This window comes from Pleurodeles waltl, chromosome 3_1 (genome assembly GCF_031143425.1).
Source record: "Pleurodeles waltl isolate 20211129_DDA chromosome 3_1, aPleWal1.hap1.20221129, whole genome shotgun sequence".
NCBI classification, from domain to species: domain Eukaryota; kingdom Metazoa; phylum Chordata; class Amphibia; order Caudata; family Salamandridae; genus Pleurodeles; species Pleurodeles waltl.
The window spans coordinates 668,714,365-668,730,606 of record NC_090440.1 but is presented as its reverse complement, the minus strand read 5'-3'; the positions used below and the strand labels follow the sequence as shown (position 1 = coordinate 668,730,606).

Genomic DNA, 16,242 nt, shown 5'->3' with positions numbered 1-16,242 from the left:
CAGCACATGCAGCAGGATTTACAGTTAAGAGGAATTTTGAAAGGACATATCTGATTTGGATGGAGTTTGTTCCTAGGAGACAGTGGAGAGGAGCGTTGAAGAATTTGGCTATTGACAAAGCCAGGAGGAAGCTGAACAGAGCGATGAGCTTTTTTTGCATGGCAATGGATATTACGGTGATATCTCATGGGGGCATTAAGAAGGAGTAGCAGTTGATGGGGTACATCTTTCACAGTTTGGGAATGCATACTACCTGATGGAAATGAGGGATGTGGTTGGTAAGCTCTGGAACGAGAAAATATGGTGCAGGTGTGTGTAAGAGTAGACACATGTAGCTGGAGCTATGCTGGGGGGCAGTAAAACACCCTATGGGTCTTCCTGGTTGGCAGTGGTTGTGTGGGTTGCAGAGTCAGATGTGAGAGTATCCAATCCTCGGGTGGAGAGGAGCACAGGGGAGGGAAGATGTGTGCAGGGCTTTTTGGGACAGAACAAGGAGGCTTCATTGGATGATGTTTGGTAGGGTAAGTGAGAGAGAGAGATGGGGAATGTAAGGACATCAGTGAGTGAAAGAAGAAAGAATGAGGCCAATTTATGGGGTGCTGAGTGGGTCAAAGCTTGATGTGCAGTGGAAATTATTGGGGGCAGAAGGAGATGATGTACTTAAGAAGTAGACTTTGGGGGTCATTCTGACTTTGACGGGCGGCGGAGGCCGCCCGCCAAAGTCCCGCCGGCAGAATACCGCTGCGCGGTCAAAAGACCGCCGCGGTAATTCTGAGTTTCCCGCTGGGCTGGCGGGCGACCGCCAGAAGGCCGCCCGCCAGCCCAGCGGGAAACCCCCTTCCATGAGGATGCCGGCTCCGAATGGAGCCGGCGGAGTGGAAGGGGTGCGACGGGTGCAGTTGCTTGGCAGACACTGAAAATCTTGGTGGGGCCCTGTTAGGGGGTCCCTGCAGTGCCCATGCCAGTGGCATGGGCACTGCAGGGGCCCCCAGGGGCCCCGCGACACCCGTTACCGCCAGCCAGGTTCTGGTGGTCAAAACCGCCAGAGCCAGGCTGGCGGTAAGGGGGTCGGAATCCCAGCCGCCATGGAGGATTCCCCAGGGCAGCGGGAAACCGGCGGGACACCGCCGGTTTTCCGTTTCTGACCGCGGCTGTGAATGCCCATGGGAGCACCGCCAGCCTGTTGGCGGTGCTCCCGCGGTCGTTGGCCCTGGCGGTCCATGACCGCCAGGGTCAGAATGACCCCCTTTATGTTAAAGTTGTATTGAAGTCAGAGCCAGACTGAGAATTCAAAGCAGCCCTGGAAAATTGTTTTCAGACCAGCCCCTGTATGGTGAACAGCGAGCGAGCACAGCAAGCAAGACTTACCACTACAAGAGAGATTGGGGGTTCCCCCCCATAAATTGATAAAAATGGCACTAATGGTGCATTCTACAACAGATGTTCTCACTATATATTCAATTGTATTAGCTTTTAAAGCATAGTAAATGATCAGCTTACAGTGCACCTGGATAGAATAATGATTATTGGGACCCTTCAATGATTCCCTCACTGTCACCCTCCAACAGTGCCCCTCATCTCTCTATAGCCCCTCTGTCACATGTATTTCATTTGTATTACAACATCTCTTATATCAGTGTAGGATGTCTGAACACTTTACATACAAGACAATTAATTATACATGTGTAAATCAGTGTGTAGAAAAAGTGACATAAGACAAAAGGGAATACCAGGTTTAGCATTTACATTTACATGTCATCCATAAAGGTAGGCATTTTTCATGAGTGTTTTATCTGGAGAAGCACAAACTCAGGATTGAAAATCTAACACAGTAGTTGGGGCTGGATTTACTAATAGGAATGTATTTCTACTCAAACCAGCCACCTTTGGCAACATTAAGATAATGAAAGACTGGTGACAAACATACCTTTCAAACCTGTACCATGCAGGTTGCATGCAGCTTTTTGATGCAGTTTGTAGCTCACTGTGCTATATTACAATTCTAAGCTATGAAATGCAAGCTACAAAAGGCTTTCTGTGACAAAAGCAATAACTTACTGAGCTCTTTGCAGAAGGCATATTAACCCACTGCTTTACTTTAGATTAATCAAAACTGCCAATAGAACTTCAGTCTCTCTCCTGCAGGAAGATTAATCACCAGAGATAATAACCTTGCCATTTGTATTGTTGCCTGCAAACTGCTGTATATAGGGCGAACTCTGCACAATGAGTGACCAGGCCTGCCTATTTTGTTACTGGAAGCCAATATTACAGCAATGCGACAAACCTGCCCCCCCCCCCTCCCCCCCACCCCTCCATTCTCCCGGCGAAATGCCCAATGCACGGTAGGGCCAGTCTGGCCTTGATTGAAGTTAACAAACAGTATTAGAAACCCTGCCCTAATAAATGGCCTTTTACACTACATGTTATGGTGTGTGATTATTTCACGAGTACACATTTGGGCGAAAACAGACAGTAGAGTGCTCCGCAGGGAGGAAAGATAAGTGATGCTCAAAAGACCTATTGCAGAATAATGGAAGCAGATAAAACAATTATATCAAGCCCGAATAGGCAAGGACGACAGACCTCTATGGACAAAATGGGGCCCTCAAACGAATGGAGCAAATTCTTGAAAAGCATGTAGTTATGTGTAACTGCAAAAATAATGTTGATACAGAATATGAAAATGTAAAGAATTGAAAAAACAGTAATGCTTGTTGAAATCAAATAAGAGAAGCTATCAAAACAGTGATTATTGTTCAACTCCCCATTTAACCTGAAATGAATAAATATTGAGAGGCTACCAATCCGCCTCTCTTTCACTAATTCACAAATGCTTCCCCACTGTAGCACCAAAACGGAAATATTCATGCACCCTCATCCTATTTGACAGGCCCCTGGCTTTTGATACAGTTAATCACTACATCTCCCTACATCATGTGCATGTAAGGGGCTCTGTGGGCATTGACAGAGCTCCACTGAAAAGGTATACTTCTAATCTCACTGACCCCACTCACAGATAAAACCTAGGCCGCTTTATGTTCTCAGTGACCAATATCTGTGAAGAATTCATCTGGGATCAGCCATATCACTGACCCTTTTCTGCATTTATATACCCTTGGTTTGCACAAAAACACAACATTTACAAGATAAAGTGCAACGTGTGTGTCCACGACACTTAAATACATTTCAAACAGAAGAATATCGGTGATGGACAAAAGGCAGCAGATTGTCCAGGGCACATCCAATGCCCGATGAAAACCAGACTCCTTTTTTAAGTACCACAAAGATGGAGACAGGATTTCGATGCCAGTGGATCAGGGTCTCCTGCCATTAACACGGCCTCCGCCTATTGGCCTGCAATCAATCCATAAGTAGTAAGTCCGCAAACTTAAAGTAAAATTATGCCCTGCCTCACCCAGAACTGTGTGGGTATTCGAAATGTTCATATTCCAGTGTCATTACAGCAAGGAAATCACTGGTAAGTATGCACAGCTGCACCTTTTTGTATACTTCCTGCAACATACAATGCCTATGCTGAGAATGTTTGCCACATCTTGTTCGAAACACACGTTTGAACCTCACACACCTCACCAAGCACTTCCCATACTGGCCATCTACGTCCAACACCCCGTCAGCCAAGTACTTACTTTGAAAGTGTACCAAAGAAATAAGGGCCTTGTTAGGGGATTGACATGCTATATCCAATCCACAATACAACATAATACAAATATTCCGAAGGACATGTACCATGATACCGTGCGATAGTGTACCTCCGCTATGAACGAATAAGACACCTATGATCGGCCTCTCAAAAGCTGAGGGCATTCTGCCAGCATGTAGACAAAGATTTTGGGGGCGATCTCATCTGTTCCAAATATGCTTTTCCTGGAACCCCCCCACTTTGATATCCATTTAATAACGAAGAGTGTACAAAAGAATAAATACATTTAGGAATGGAAAATAAAGGGTTCTTTCTGAAGAAAATGCATTTCACATTGGCATAAATATTTATGCAGAAATCATTGTAAAGAATATTACAATGAAGATAATAACTAGCATCCCTAAAGGTCCCTTTAACTCTAGTCCATACCCAAACTTTCCCCCACATCATAATTTTGTCCTTAGATAGATCTAACCTAAAACTCTCACTATTTATCAGCCTAATTATAACCAAATATTAAATATGACCCAAGGCACACTCCAAATGCAAATATAGACCTAATGCTTACATTGACACTTATCCGATTCCTGACCCCTAACCTAACCCAACTCCAACCCAAACTTAGCCCGCCCCTAAGGCCAGACATAACCCAAACTTCCAACCCTAACCCAAAACCTAACACTATAATTAATAATAAATGAGTGAAGATGAAACAATTGAATGTGTTACCAATGTTTAATGGGTTTTCTTAATAATTACCGCAAATAAAAATGGCTTATTTTCAATGTTCTTAATATCATTTTCATCATAATGGGTTTCTTAACAATTATTTATTGATTGTCACGTAGCATCCCACTCTCCACCCTTTGATAATTAAGTTTTTTATGCCCATAAGAGCTTGACACTGAAGCTTTACATATGAATCCTACTGCAGTGAACGTGTTCTGCATGTGCGCCTCTCTGTCACCTCCCTCTCTCTCTTCCTTTTCTAGCTCAGGTCCTCAGTGCTCCGAGGCAGTTCATCTACCACAAACCTCTCCAACGGGTAGCTCGGGAGCTACTACTAGCTCTTGAGCAACCTAGAAGTAGCTGTATTGTGTGCAGCCCAACCTATCAAATTAGAACTTTTGTTTGGTTGAATTAATATATGTATCCCAAAACTGAAATGTGTATATTTGAGATGTATTATGGTTGTGAGGAAGTGTACTCTCCTTGGAAACATTTCAAGTATAAACAAATCTTCTTGGTGCTTATAATACACGCCTAGGGTAGGCCCTACAAGACCAGAAGGCAGGTAGCAAGGTATATTAAATTTACAACCTGCACATTTAATGGTAAACATGTTAGAATACTTAACATAACCTATTAACTATTTTGTTTAGTGTAGGACTAGCACTCCCATACACTATCAATCAATCAGTAGGTTTGTACAGCGCTTCTTGTCACCCCTTGAAGGTATCCAGGCACTGGCAGGGTCCAGTTGATTAGCCGAATAGCCAGGCCTTCAGGGACTCTGGAAGATATGGGGAGGTCTGGAGATGAAAGAGTAGCTCGTTCCATGTCTTCGTTGCTAGGCACATCTGTTACGTTGGATGCAGAGAGTGAGGGTTAGAGAAAGGGAAGCACAGCAGATGTGTCTGGTGGGCTGATGGAAGTTCAGGTGGACGTTCAAGTAGGCATGTCTGCAGTTGTGTAGGGCCATGTCTGCACTTGTTAGGAGCTTGAACTGGCAGCTTTTCTGTGCAGGGAGCCATTGGAGTTCCCTGAGGCAGGAGGTGATGTGGGTTAATCTAGAGAGATCTGGGATGAGTCTGGCTGCAACATTCTGTATGGTCTGTAGTAGTCGGAAGAGGTGAGCTGTGATCCCTGTGTAGAGAGCGTTGCCATAGTCCAATTGCCTGGGAATGAGGGTCTGGGTGATGGTTCATCTTGAGCTTTGAGCTAGTCATTTGAATATCGTACGAAGCATGCAGACGATGAAGTAGGAGGAGGAGATGGAGTTGACCTGCGTCAGCCTGGTTAGCTTGTTGGCCAGAATGATGCCTAGGTTCCTTTCCTGGACAGTGTTGAATGGAATAGGTCTGAGCTCTGAGACCCAACCAAGATGCATCCAATGGGGATCTTTTGTTTCCAAAGATCAGTACCTCTGTCTTGTCCATGCTGAGCTTCAGGCAGTTGTCCTTCATCCAGTTGTGAGTAGGGCTCAGATGTCATCGGTAGCCATGATGAGGGCTGTCTCAGTGCTGTGGTTGCTGCGGAATCCGGATTGGGATGAGTTGAATAGGAGGTTCTGTTCCAGATGTGAGGAGAGATGTTGGTTGATGGCTTTTTCTAATACTTTGGCCGGGAACGGATGGCAGGGAGATCGGTAGGTAGTTGCTGATTTTTCTTGGGTATGCCAACAGTTTCTTTAGTAGGACGATGAATTCTGCATGTTTCCAGTTGTCAGGAAAGGTGGCAGTGTCATTTGAAGTGTTGAACAAGGTAGTGAGTATGTGGCTGATTCTGGCTTAGCCTAGGTTGAAAATGTGAGGAGGGCATGGGTCGGTTGGGACCCCTGAGAGGACCGAGTTCATGATGGTGGCGATGTCCTGCGTGGTGAGCTGGCTCCATTTGGTTAGCCACTGTGTGGTTTGAAGAAGTCCGTGGCTTTGGGCTGGGGTTTGAAGTTTCTGTAGATGTTGGGGATCTTCTCGTGGAAGAAGTTTGCAAGGTTGTCGCAAAGTTCTTGTGAAGGGATATTGTTGTTTGTTGTAGCTGAGGGGTTGGAGAATTCTTTGACCATGTTGAAGAGTTCTTTGCTGTTTGATTTGATGCGTGAGGTGAAGGCCTTTTTTTTAATTCTCTCAAGTGCCTGTGGTAGAGGTTGAGGGCTGTCTTGAAGGTGGTCTTGTCGGTCATGTCCTTGCTTGTGCGCCATCTCCTTTTCAGATGTTTACAGTCTTGTTTAGTCATTCCAAGGTCTGCAGTGTACCAGCTAGCAATGCTGGGTGGATGTTCTGTGGGGGTTGTAACTGATGGGAGCAACGCTGTTGGTGCAGTTAGTGATCCAGCTGTTAAAGTTTCTGACGTTCTGGTCAAGGTTGTTGGAGGAGATGGGGTGGGTGGTTTTGAGGGTGTTGAATCATGTATCCTTTTAGACTTTGCTCCAGCTGCAGGTGGGAGCATTGGACAGACTGGGGGCAGAGGTCCGTGAGCTGGTGATGTTGAAGTGGATGATGGAGTGGTTGGTCCAGCTGAGTTCCATGGTGTGGCTGTACCTGATGTGGTTGCTGGGGGTGAAGATGGGGTCTAGCGTGTGGCCTGCGGTGTGTGGGGTTGTGGACAAGTTGGACAATTCCAAAATTTGTTCATGCTGTTGAGGAGATTGGCAGTGATGATGTTGTGACTGATGAGATAGAAGTTGAGGTCAGCGAGGAAAATGTAGTTATTGGAGTCTATGGCGAGGGGGGCGATGAAGTCAATGATGAAGCTGCAGAAGGCTGGATGTGGTCTTGAAGGACGGTAGGCGAGGGTGCCCCTGATGGTGGTTTTGTTGTCTGTTTGGAGTTGGAAGTGGAAGTGTAGGTGTTCCATGGCTGGGGTGATGTCATTTGTGCTGGTGCACTAGATGGATTCCTTGTTTTTATGATGGCGATCACTTCACCAGGCTTATTGATGCGCTTGCAGTGAGTGATCTTGTATCCTCCAGTTATTGAGGTGGCAATATCAGGTGCGCAAGTAGGGCTGAGCCTGGTCTCAGTGTGGAAGAGTACGGCGGGTGTGAGGGTGGAGATGAGGTCCTAGAGCTTGATGGTTTGTTTGCATATTGAGCGTGTTGAGAAGGGCACATGCGAGTTGGTGTTTTTGTAAAGGTGGTGGCTTTGGTCTGTTCAGGGTGGGGCTGGTCGGTGGGCTTGTGTGTGTGCTGTGGCAGATGACTGACAATGGGTGAAGGTGAAAGGTCCAACCGTGTAGCGTGGCTCGGCCCAGTGGCAGTGTTTATTGAAGTATCGAGGGTGTAGAGTTCGGCGATGGTGTATCTGTGGGGAACGGCTGGGCCAGGGATTGTGGCACTTGGTATAGTCCAGGCGTGGAAGGGCACACATGGGCTTGCCTTTCAGGTGCCTTTTCCACGCCTGTGGTGCACCCATAGCTCTGTTGTGCTGCAGCCTGTGTTAAGTAGGACCTGGGGTGGGTGTGGCTTCTGTTGGCGGGTAGAACGGTGAGTGGGGAAAAAAACTGGTGGAAAAAACCTGGGCAGCAGATGCGTCACTTGGTCAAATGGCAGCAAATGGATCAGGATGGACCAAGCAGGAACTGGAGGCCACAGGTAAGTAGTAGGCTAGGTGCCCAGGTACCTATTAGTGCAGCCTCGTGGCCTGCATGAAGGAGGACGTGGGTTGGGCGGAGTAACTGTTGGCGGGAAGAATGGTGAGCAAAAAAACCCAGGTAGCAGTCTGTCACTTGGTCAAACGACGGTGACTGAATCAGGCTGGAACAAGCAGGAACTAGAGGCCCAGGTAAGTGGCTGGCTAGGTGCCAAGGAGCTTACACGAATACTGGTTAGCTTCATTAATCAGAATTATGTTTAATATCAGGTATGGAAATGCAATAAAAAAAGCTTATTTCACCTTTTCTATTATGTTATATATTCTCTGGAATGAAACATTTGAATTGTCATATCTAATTTTTAAAATAGCACCCTGATGACATCTGACAAAACACAGCATTAACTTTCAGGGGCTTGGTTGAAATCTGCTACATCAGGGTGTGATTTTCTGTCACCCTGGAAAATATATTTGCCTGAAACAGAGTAGAATAGGGTTTGATATTTGAGAGGAGGGGAGTATGCTGCAAGGATGGGTAGGGTGGACCTTGCACCTGCTCCGTTTGCCCTTCAAATGGCAATGAACAATGCACACACAAAGGAGGACAATTACATGTCTCCATTCAAGAAGGTCTCACTAGACAGGCAGGACACACAGCTAGGAAGGACAAGGGAACTTACCAGACAAGTACTAAGGTGCTTTTATCCACCAACAGGGAGCACTGGGTTGATAGATGGCCCCCTCAAATTGTAAAATCACATCACTAGTATTGCTGAGAAGACCAGAAGAAGGACGGTCATGTTGTCTGAAACTAGAATTAAATATTCATTCCTGATTGTCTTCACTCCAGGAACCCAGCATTAGCTCCAAAGTTCCCCTGACTGACCTCATGTGTGACTTGCAGGGACGCCAAAAGTATCTATAGCAAAAAACGGAGAACAAAACATGTTTCTATTATGCTCATTTTACAGCTGTCAGCCTGTTCTGCAGGCATTCTAACTGGCCAGATGAAAGTGGACATACACTGGACTCTTCAGTGGCATCTTCAGACCTAAGTATTATCCCACCAAAGTTATTTTCAAAGTCATGGACAGTAGTTGGTGGTTTTAAGTCCACTATGTTGAAGAAAAGGTAAAGTAGGGACTTTGACAACATTTTCTTAAAATGTGAGATTGTAAACAAAAGGGACTGGAACAGAGCCACAAATTATATTTCAAAATGCGAATTGCTGCTGGAATCGACTTTGCCTCATCTTCTAATTATCACAATTAGTGGACTCATATCAGTATAGATGAAGGAAAATGTAATGTTTGGAGTAGATCCACTTTAAAAGGAGCATTTGCACTCTTTATCTTAAAGCATCAGTGTTGACCTAATGTGACTAATCAGTCACTTGCCACACAAGCTCACATTTATAGGTTTGAAGGCAGGCACAAAAGTCTCCTACATCACTTTATCATGTTTTTTACTACTTGCAATCACACTACGTGCACAGAACGTGTTTATAAGAATCTTATAGTGTACCTTTAAAAGTGCAAGGGCATAATCTAAGGAGTGGGTTATGCTGTACTATCGCTGATAACCAATTATTACATAAAACATCAGAGACAACACGTGTGCACATGCATTGTAACTCAATCACATTAAGCTATTTATGGTTGACAGTGTATGTGTAAGTGCATACATAGCACACATGCAAATGGTACAATAATGGAGTTTCAGAACCTTTGCACAGTCATCTGAAAGGGAACATAGAATAAAATAATACAAAGTTATAAAGATAATGGCACACAATTCTCGTGTGTAAAAATAAATGTACTAAATTTCCAGCATCCGTAATAATATGGTAATATGGAAGTTAAGGCCTGTTTCTGGCAATATTGTTGTCTGCAAATGTGATTACTTTTTTAAACAACCTTTTATTTTTAATATTTACTTCCATTTATGTAATTTGAAAACAGGGAATTGGACAGCCTTACATTTAGCAAAAAGGCAGAGACTGCTGCTCTGTTAACAATAATGCATATGTGCAAACCTTATCTAATCTTCCATATTCCTTTGCAGAAAAGCTTTCGGCATTAATACAGCTGTGTGCAGGTGCATTTAATGTTATATGTGTATTACTGACCGTACGCATCACTCCCATTACACCTATAAGTTTTGAAAGGGGAGACTTCACATTATTATGGTAGTGGCTTGAGTATAAGTACTCAGACATCTTTTGCAATCCTGGATAAAACATTAATAATCATACAACAACATACAAACAACCTTACACCTACCCTTTTGTTGCTGCTCTCAGGCCTTCAGCTCCCCTTTAAGCTGTGGGTAGGCCACTACCAAAATGCGGGCCATTAAGAGGGTCAGGATGTGCTGCAACGGCTTCCTTGCCCAGGAGGACTTTCCAAGCTAGACCTCAGCTGTTTTTTTGGTCCAGCGTGGAAGGTCTTCCCACACTTTCTGGCAGTGCAGGCTATGGCGCTGAGGGCCTGCCAGATTTTCTTCTTATGATGGGGGCTGACCTACACATAGTACAAAAACAAGAAAAACTAAAACAAAATTATGAAATGTGACAGCATTAAATATGTTACCATAATGCAGGATGCATTTATTTTTTAATACCATTTACATGTAGTGCCATGTACCATGTTGTCTATCTAAGGTTGGACTTGTAATACACATCTTTAATTGTATTTCTTATAACTAAAATTACTACTTTATGTGTGCGTGAGTGTGTATATTCAATAAAAAATAAATGTTAGGCATAATTTATTGTAAGAAAAATGTTATTTATTCTATCTATACAAGCCTAACTTTACATAAAACATTAGAAATTCTAAAGTTACAATTATAACTTAAACTTATAAGGTATGCCCACCTTCAAAATACTTTAGCTTGTACACCTACGTATCCAGTGTAGCCTCCTTACTTGTCATACTACATTAATTATAACTCACACCTTCTCCATGCACTGTTTTATGACAAATTTTGGGGGTTATTCTAACTTTGGAGGAGTGTTAATCCGTCCCAAAAGTGACGGTAAAGTGACGGATATACCACCAGCCGTATTACGAGTTCCATAGGATATAATGGACTCGTAATACGGCTGGTGGTAAATCCGTCACTTTTCCGTCACTTTTGGGACGGATTAACACCTCCTCCAAAGTTAGAATAACCCCCTATGTCATTTGAGATGCCATTAGTGCTGTTATGAATGCTATGATTTCACATGGTATAAGTGAAGTCATCTGGAAAAGTATAATCAGTGCATGGAGAAGACAAAAGCTATAGGGGGTCATTCTAACCCTGGCGGTCCAAGACCGCCAGGGCTAAAATGACGGGGGCACCGCCAACAGGCTGGCGGTGCCCCGCTGGGCATTCTGACCGCGGCGGTTTGACCGCAGTCAGAAGTGGAAAACCGGCGGTCTCCCGCCGGTTTTCCACTGCCCATTTGAATCCTCCATGGCATGGGGATTCTGACAGCCCATACCGCCATCCTGTTCCTGGCGGTTCGCCCGCCAGGAACAGGATGGCGGTATGGGTTGTCGTGGGGCCCCCGTAAGAGGGCCCCACAAAGAATTTCACTGTCTGCATTGCAGACAGTGAAATTCGCGACGGGTGCCATTGCACCCGTCGCACCTTCCCACTCCGCCGGCTCCATTCGGAGCCGGCGTCCTCGTGGGAAGGTAGTTTTGCACTGGGCTGGCGGGCGGCCTTTTGGCGGTCGCCCGCCAGCCCAGTGCAAAACCCAGAATACCCTCAGCGGTCTTCCGACCGCGGAGCGGTATTTTGGAGGGGGAAGTCTGGCGGGCAGCCTCCGCCGCCCGCCAGACTTAGAATCACCCCCATAGTATATTTAATATATAGCATATTTATAAACAGACATACATAAAACATAAAAATATATTAGTGTTAATTTTGGCTCTCAAAATCTAGGACTCCTTCTCTCTGCGAAGGTAAAAAACTACAAGCAAAGTAAAGGAAACAAATTGGAAAAACTAAGCACAAAAATGTCTGTAGCTCATGCTGTTTCAAATGTAGCAGTGTAGTTTCTAGGGTGGTTTCCAGGTATGTAGGGGGACATCAAACTCAATTGAACTTTAAGACCGAGGGATGCAACAAAGGTAAACAAGTCCATTATGAAATGACTCTGTCGCAAGCCCCCTGCTACACAACCATGTAAATCTGGCGTACGGTAAACTGGCACTCCAACACTAGTATTATCTAGCGGCAGACAAATGTACACCACCGATGGAGAACAATAGCTGGACCAATGGATAAACCTCGGTCAAAGTTGACGGAGGTTCCTACGTCTCAAACATAACTCTGTCGGGAGAACCTTCACCAGCATGATATACGGATTGAAACCTTCATCACAGAGAATGAGCAGGATGTCCATCAAGAGATAAATCTCCCCTTAATCTCCTGCTCTGGAGAGAAATACTAAGTGGATACTTAGTGGTATTGTGGTGTCTAGAAAGGGGTTCTTATTTGGCTGAGTGAGGAGGCAAATGCTTCCATAATTTTTGTGTGGGTCCATTTACAGCATCTCAGGATCACAACATAATAACTCACCCATTTGAAGATACTATGATGATAGAGACTTTGCTAATGCACAAAACATTTGTCGGTAAGATAGGACCAGCACAAATGAAACATAAGGTTTCACCCACAAATCCATGTCATAATGTGGAGCTTGTACACCAAAATGATAAGATGTTGGTGTTTCCTGGGGGGAGGTGATGGATCTTATTAAAATTGTGAAACTACAGAGCACAGTGTCCCAGTCATTATCAGGGCTGCAGCAAAGAGCTCCAAAAAAAGAGAGCCTCGGTCACTGATTCCATGCAAGTAGATTCGGGGAGTGTAAACTTATGGCTCAGAACCTCTTAGTTATTCATAGGATACTTTAGAAAGAATATTGTGATATCATGTAGATGTTGAAGTTTATAGATTTCATACAGGTGAATGCAGGTAGTGAGAAGAGTCCCTGACAATACAGACAATAATTAACAGGATACAGCTGGATAGTGAACTATAGCAGTGCAATTACTGTTCATCTATAGGATGCAATTCAATGAAGATCCAGATTCAAAGGGTTGTTAATTATTGATATGTTGTAGGTGAATGAAGAACCTGAGTACACTGTATCTCCGTTATTGATAGGAGACCCGTGTTTGGAGATCCCATGTACATTTTTCGCAGTTACTGAAAGGAGATAGATGGGAGGAGTTCCAGAGTATTTTGTTTCTCAGTTACAAATAGGATACAGGTTTTTGGAGATCCTAAGTATATCGTTTATCAGTTTGTGCATAGAGACCCATTGTTTCTCAGTTATTGGCCAGATGCAGGTATTCTCATTTATTGATAGGATACTGGTGGATCGAGATCCCGAAAAAAGTGTTCCTCAGTTATAAATAGGATACAGGCTTTTATAGATCCTGTTTTCTGTTTATTGATAGGATACAGGTCGGCAGAGATCCTGAGTACCTTGTTTCTCATTTGTTGATAGTATACAGTTGTTCCAGGTTGATCCCAGGTATATTGTTCATCAGTTGTTGAAAGTATATAGGTGGATGGAGATATTGATAGATACAGATTATTTGGAGGTCTCTAGTATAGTTTTATCATGTATTTCTAGGATACATGAAAATGGAGATCCTGAGTGCAGTGTGTCTCGGTTACTGTTAGGATATGGGAGGAGGCAGCGCTACATTGCAGGGCCTTGACTGATTGATCAAAGGCAATCAATGCATACAGCTATCTGCAGCTCTGAAAATGTGACCTGTAGTGAGATTGCTTTAGATGTGCACCACATGCTCTCATTTCACACGAGTAAACACAGACACCTGTATTTATTATGAAATCCCCTTTTGGGGACACTCTAGGATTGTAAACCTGCAACCGTAATAAAATTAGCCTTTCAAACTCTGACACAAATGCAGCACTTTGAATATATTTCTTGAAACACAGACGATCATTGTCATAGTCCAATGAAATGGCATTAAACAGGGGAAAGGACAGGACATATATGCACTTGGGTTCTTGGGGACTGTTGGGATGAGTTATTTCCCTTTCCAAAGAGTCAGTGGCAGAATAGGAAGTCTGCAGAAAGATGACATTGCTGCACAGGGACTTTGCTCCAGTGCTGATTGAGTACAGTGACTTGAAAAGACTAGCCTTCTTGGGTTTCTTGGAGACTGTTAGAGTGAGTTATTTTCCTGACCAAAACCCAATGGTGGAATATAAAGTGTGCAGAGAGACAATCTCTCTGCCCCAAGACCAGCAGAGGCTACTTGCCCAGTTTTGAATGCCTCACTTGCTCCATGTCTGTTTCATGAATTTCTGATAAGTAGTATCTAACAGGTGCCTGGATTGAGCAATACTTCTATGCACAGCCCAAGTGGCAGGCTTTGAGATTTTCACCTGTTCCCTCTATGGGTTCTCTTTTACTGCAGGTCTCGCCATGACGGTGACATATACTAGCCAGGTGGCAGATGCCCGTTTGGGGACCTTCTCTCGGTTGCTGCTCCAGTGGAAAGGCAGTATCTACAAGCTTCTGTATCGCGAGTTCATCATCTTTATTACCTTGTACTTCATCATCAGTGGCATCTACAGGTATCACAGCAATACTGGTAGAGTTTTTTATGATGTTTGATGATTCCTGGTATAACTAACTACACAAAGGATTGACATGTTCTACCTTCTTGCTCTGTTATCCATGATGGCCCTATGGGGCTGGTTATAATAGACCTATCAATATAGATCAATCCACTCTTGACATTACACTGTTGTTTGTAACTTCACATTGGGAGTTCACAATACAAACTTAACACTAAATATCATAAACGTAAATACCTTGTCCAGATGAGTGGTCTAAGGTTGCCTATCTAATATGTCTACTTAGTGTCACAGTTTAAAAACAAAAAAGGATAACCCAAGTTCCAAGTACATTAGGCCCGACTAGCTCCAAATACTTACGGGGAAAAGATATAAAAGCCTCAATCATTTGGGCAGAGCAGAGAAAAAGACCAATTGTTTGGAGAGATGCTGTCAAAAGGGATATTGAGGTGTCTTTGTGGATTACAGGTAAGTAGGAGTTATTACATGGCTTCACAACAATACCAAAATAATGACGCAAGTTAACTAGGGCTTTTAAGGCTAACTGGTTAGGAGGGGTGATAAACAACGTTTGAAAAGTATCTTGTATTCAGTCTTATTTTATGTTTCCAGTCCTGAGGCATTCCTCATTATGATGATAATTCTTAATCCTATGATTTATAGAATTAAAATACATAGTAAACACTAATCTTTCTAAAATACCAAAGTTTGTGTGTTCGCTGATTTTGGCGCTTCGGTGGATCTCCCTTCTACTTTACTTGGAAAGGCAAAAGATTCTCTGACAGATTTTTAGGATTCCAAATGTCCCTAACTCATGTACACATAATTTGGAGGAGTGGGTGAGGAATGTTTGTTTTCCTTTTCTTTCTTTGGGAGCCCGGGAGATCTGCAGGGTTTGACCCTTGTTATAACTGGAAAGATAACCAGTAGAATAAAAATATCATTTGGATCAGTGCTTAATTTGTAAAAAAAAAAAAAAAGTGTCAGGACCCTCGTCAGGAGGCCACTACAGCTTACACCACTCATTGCCCACGCCAGCACTGCCAAATACAGTACCAGCACAACTAGCCATCACACACTACAAGTGTGACAGTTCAGACTGTTCCGGGCTCCCAAAGCTATAAGAGTGGGTTGGTTGGAGTGTATTAGTCATTTTTAACGTTTATACTGAATTAATAGACAACCGATGTTGTGCTTATCTGCAACGAGACAAACAGCACCACCATGTGACAGACTGTGATAAGTGCTGGTGTTGGCAATTTAAGTGCCAGTGCCGAGCACCTGAAATCAGTGGCTCAAATTAAGCGTTGATGTGGACATAATGTATGGAAGATCATAGATGATGGGAATCTAATAATGAGAGTTGGTGTGCTAGCTTGTACAGCATAAACAGCTACGCTTCGACCCATTTACTGGCCCATGAAGGAATACACCCATGTTGAAACTTGGGCCCATAATTATACTTTCTTTGCACTGCTTTTGCGTCACTTATTGATGCAAAAGCAGCACAATTGTATTTTGTAAGTTTGCACCGCTTTTGCGTCAAAAAATGATGCAAATGTGGCGTTAAAAAAGTATAAATAGGGCCTTGGACCTCAACAACAGCCGAACATGATAACTATCGTGCAGATTTACTAACATTTGATG

The 16,242-nt window shown here is 43.7% G+C and overlaps 1 protein-coding gene across 1 annotated transcript in view; it reads left to right on the top strand.

The window, feature by feature from the left end:
• Positions 1–16,242, top strand: part of BEST1 (bestrophin 1) — a 253,632-nt gene that overhangs the window by 57,441 nt on the left and 179,949 nt on the right. The window contains exon 2 of the mRNA XM_069223219.1: positions 14,433–14,592. Coding sequence (XP_069079320.1) covers positions 14,441–14,592 — 152 coding nt within the window. The 5' untranslated portion in view covers positions 14,433–14,440. The remainder of the gene's footprint in view (positions 1–14,432; positions 14,593–16,242) is intronic.